Consider the following 4,789-nt stretch of genomic DNA (forward strand, 5'->3'; position numbering starts at 1 on the left):
TTCACCACAACAGTGCAGGTATGAGAATGGGTACAACTTTTGGGTGGGGTAGAGGAGACCAGCACAGGTCCAAGGGTGATTAGGGTCTGGTCTGAGGGCTCCTCAGCCTCTCCCATTGCCAAGATACTTTCCCACCATTTTCTCACCTGTGTTGTAGCAAGCAAAGCAGTGTGACAGCTCTGGGGGTAAAGGGTGTGGGGTGAAATGAGGATAACAGAGAGACTTTCTGATAGCCTAACTCTCCCAAGAAGCATTCAAGGTCCAGTCTCTGTGTGTGGGTCTTTGCATGGAGTGACACAGTTGGAAGAGACTCAAAGCCGCACGTTGTTCTCGATTCCTAGATTGATCTTCAGTGGCATCTCTGGTGGTGGTGGAATTGCTGCTAACCACCACCCTCAACAGGTGTGCACCCACCCGGGAACCATCCATCCTCTCCCAGTTTGGTTGTGCTTCTTCTGCACTCTGTCTGTAATACTGGCTGAGACTGGGATTGGAAAGGAGGCTGATTGACTGCTGGACTGGTGATTGACTCTAACTTTTGTTTCCAACTGTATCACCTGAATCATCGAAAGATTAGAGTGTGAAGATAGAAAACTGTGACAGATCTGTGGTAGAGGCTGAGACTGGGATAGTGGTATTTAATCAGGACTCCTCTGTAACTTGTATTATGACTGGGGCTGAGATTGAGCCTGGTGTCCAGGCCAAGCCTGAAAAGAAGCCTGGAGAAGAGGTTGGAGGTGGGGCTGAGAGAGAGAATGAAGTCCCAATGGTGGTCAGACCAAAGGTTAGGACCCAGGCCACACCTGGGGCAAGGCCCAAAACTGAGTCCAAGGCTATGGCTGGGGCAAGGCCCAAAACCGAGTCCAAGGCAATGGTTGGGGCAAGGCCTAAAACAGAGTCCCAGACAATGGCTGGGGCAAGACCCAAAGCTGAGTCGCAGACAATGGCCGGGGCAAGACCCAAAACTGAATCCCAGGCAATGGCAGGGGCAAGACTCAAAACTGAAGCCAGGGCAGTAGGTGGGGCACGTCCTAAGACTGAAGCCAAGGCAATCCCTGGGGCAAGGCCCAAGGATGAAGCCCAGGCTTGGGCCCAGACTGAGTTCGGGGCTGAGGCAATGTCGCAATCAGAGGGCGTGTCTCAGACCAATGCAGTAACCTGGCCACTGGTCAATACTGAGTCTGGGTCAGCTGCTAAACCTATGGCCCTATCTGAGGATAGGGAACTGGTCAATGTAGACACTGAGACCTTTCCTGGCTCCCAGGTTCAGACAGGAATCCAACCCTGGTTTGGATCGGGGGAGGAAACTAATATGGGGTCTTGGTGCTATCCCAGGTCCAGGGCCAGAGAGGAGGCCTCTAATGAGTCTGGATTCTGGTCAGCAGATGAGACCTCTACAATGTCCTCTTTCTGGGCTGGAGAAGAGGCCAGTATCAGATCATGGCCTAGGGAAGAGGCCAATACCAGGTCCAGGCACAGGGCCAAACATCAGCCTAATCCCAGATCCAGGCCCAGATCCAAGCAAGAACCCTATATTGATTCCTGGTCTGGGTCTGAGGAAGAGTCTGGCAACCCATTCTGCTTGTGGGCTGGAGAAAATACCAATAATTTGTTCAGGCCCAGAGTCAGGGATGAGGCAAATATGAGGTCCAAGCTCAGGACAAAGAGAGAGGACTTTTTTGAATCTGAGTCTGAAGACGAGTACTATAAAGAGTCTTGGTTTTTACCTGGAGAAGAAGCCAATAGTAGATTCAGACCCAGAGACAAGGAAGAGTCTAACACTGTCTTGAAGCCCAGGGCCCAGAAAGATGTTAATAACAGTGACAGGGTCAAACAAGAGCCCAGGTTTGAGGAGGAAGTCATTATTGGGTCCTGGTTCTGGGCAGAGAAAGAGGTCAGTATGGAGGCTGGGGCTTCAGCCATTTGTGAATCTGAGCCAGGGGCCGAGGAGGGGGCCATTGGTGGATCCTTGTTCTGGGCGGAGGAAAAGTCCAGTTTGGGTGCTGTGGCCAGAGAAGAGACCAGGCCAGAGTCTGAAGAAGAGGCCATATTTGGGTCCTGGTTCTGGGACAGGGATGAGGCCTGCTTTGACTTAAATCCCCATCCTGTGTACAAGGCTAGCCCCAGGTTCAGAGATACAGCTGAGGAGGGAGTTAATGTATCATCCAGGCCCCAAACCTGGGAAGAGGTCACTGTTGAATTCAAACCTGGTCCTTGTCATGGGATTGGCTTCCCATCCCCAAGCCCCTTTAGAATTCCTGAGGAGGCAGCATCCGTATACTCTGAAATGTTTGAGGGAAAGCCCAAGAATGTGGAAGTTACCCCAGAAGGGGAAGAGCAGGAATCTTTGCTTCAGCCTGATCAGCCTGACCCTGAGTTCCCATTTCAGTATGATCCGTCCTACCGGTCAGTCAGGGAAATTCGAGAACATCTTAGGACCAGGGAGAGTGCAGAGCCAGAGAGTTGGTCCTGCAGCTGCATACAGTGTGAGCTTAAAATTGGTCCTGAAGAGTTTGAAGAACTCCTTCTATTAATGGACAAAATTCGAGATCCTTTCATTCATGAAATATCTAAGATTGCCATGGGTATGAGGACTGCTTCTCAGTTTACCCGTGATTTCATTCGCGATTCAGGAGTTGTCTCACTTATTGAAACTTTGCTCAATTATCCCTCCTCCCGAGTTAGGACAAGTTTTTTGGAAAATATGATTCATATGGCTCCACCTTACCCAAATCTAAACATGATTGAGACATTCATATGTCAAGTGTGTGAGGAAACCCTTGCTCATAGCGTGGGTTCCCCTGAGCAGCTGCTTGGATTAAGGATGCTTAGACACCTCACTACAACTACAGACTATCACACACTCGTTGCCAATTATATGTCTGGGTTTCTCTCCTTATTAACCACAGGCAATGCAAGAACAAAATTTCACGTTCTGAAAATGTTATTGAATTTGTCTGAAAATCCTATGGTGGCAAAAAAACTATTCAGTGCCAAGGCTCTATCGATATTTGTGGGTCTCTTTAACATAGAAGAGACAAATGATAACATTCAAATTGTTATTAAAATGTTTCAGAATATCAGTAGTATTATAAAAAATGGAACAATGTCCTTAATTGATGATGATTTCAGTCTTGAGCCGCTTATTTCTGCATTCCATGAATTTGAGAAGTTAGCTGAGGAACTGCAAGTCCAAATAGACAATCAGAATGATCCTGAGGTGGGACAGCAAAGCTAATATGATTAACCACCTGCCTCTGATCAGCCTTATGTTCCCAAAGAACCCTGAGTAGTGCTTTCGTTTTCAGTCTGGTTTTATTTTGTAACTTATATTTTAATGCTGATGTTAACTTTGTCCAATTCTTGGTTTGAGCTGGATCATTTTGTGGATGCCAAATGACTATTAGTGCTGAAAAAAATTTGTTGATATTTGTCTTGCTGTCCATTGCTGTATTTTTCAGTATTGAGCTTCCAATGAACTGAGCCGCCTGTGTAACCTACCCTGCTATTCATTGTTTAAACATATGGTTCTCTATTCAAGTCTGTGTTTTCAATAAAGTTCTGTGTGAAAAGTGGCAGAAGTGACCCTTCTTCAGTTCAAAATCGAGGTGTAGATACAATGTGCACAGTTACAAACATAGACAATGAGTAGTATGACATACATACCTTCATTGGAAAATCCCATTCCTGGATCTTAAGAAGGAAGAGATTACAGTGGGTTGTGGTACTTGAGGAATGCTTCAGAGAAGAGGCACGCACTTAAATTTGGTCACTGAAAAGTAGGATAAGACAACCCATTAGGTCATTCTTGGAAGTGAGCAGTGGCGGTGTAAAGAAAAGTGTGTAATTGGAAAATCTGTTCCAGTAGTATGGATATAACCTGTCTGCCTGGAATAGGTGAGACAAGTTTAATGAGGGATGCAGTTGGAATGAGGCCACTTTGGAGAACTAAGTTGGGCCAGATCTGCACATTTTGCAACACAAAGTACAGGTGTTGCTCAGTGCCACCTGAAGAGTGAAAGAGTACAACAGCACACCAATTAAATGGAGTCAGGAATAAGCTTTCCTTTGTGATCCTAATCCAAGGAAAGTATTAAGGAAATACCATGCAGCTATTAAAAATGTTCTATTTATTGGCATGAAATGACACATGCTTTTATATCTGGTGTAATAGAGAAGACTGTGACATCATCTGTGGAAAATTAGATCCCATTTTAAAAACTGTGTAAATAGACACAATTTCTGTGCAATTTCAATATGACTTTCTAAGAAACTTCATATATTCCATAATCTGGAAGAAAATACACTATGCTAAATAAGTTTTCAGTGACAGACATTGGGGAGATACAAAAATTAATTAGACAAGGATTTTTTTCTTTTAATATGCTTACATCTAGTGCCTCAAGTTGTAGGTGGACATGTTGGAAAGGATACAGTTATGTAAATGAATATATGTTAAAAAGAATTTTTTAGAGATAAACTCATTTAGAAAAGTTGAAAAGGAATGAGACTTCAGAAAGATTAGCTTATGAAATGTTTTAAAGAAAAGTAAAATTACCAAGGTTGCTAAGTTTATACTAGTCTCTTGTACAAAGATGGCAACCTTTTTACATGACTGTTGCATTTGAAAGATCATCACGTTTCCTTTTGGAGTGACAGCAAAGTTCCAGAAGTAGATAGTGGTAATGATTGCACAGCATTGTGCATGTACTTAATGCCACTGAATTGTACACTTTAAAATGGTTAAAATGGTAAGCTTTGTGTTATGTGTGTTTTCCACAGTAATAAG

General features: G+C 44.4%; 1 protein-coding gene across 1 annotated transcript; it reads left to right on the plus strand.

The window, feature by feature from the left end:
- Positions 1 to 366: 366 nt before the first annotated feature.
- LOC309839083 (G-protein coupled receptor-associated sorting protein 2-like) lies at positions 367 to 3,500 on the plus strand. Its single transcript, XM_082680618.1, has one exon. It carries the CDS (start codon positions 668 to 670, stop codon positions 3,236 to 3,238), a length of 2,571 nt encoding a protein of 856 aa, XP_082536744.1. The 5' UTR covers positions 367 to 667; the 3' UTR covers positions 3,239 to 3,500.
- Positions 3,501 to 4,789: the final 1,289 nt, after the last annotated feature.

This window comes from Grampus griseus (genome assembly GCF_964374135.1).
Source record: "Grampus griseus genome assembly, chromosome: X".
Lineage (NCBI taxonomy): Eukaryota > Metazoa > Chordata > Mammalia > Artiodactyla > Delphinidae > Grampus > Grampus griseus.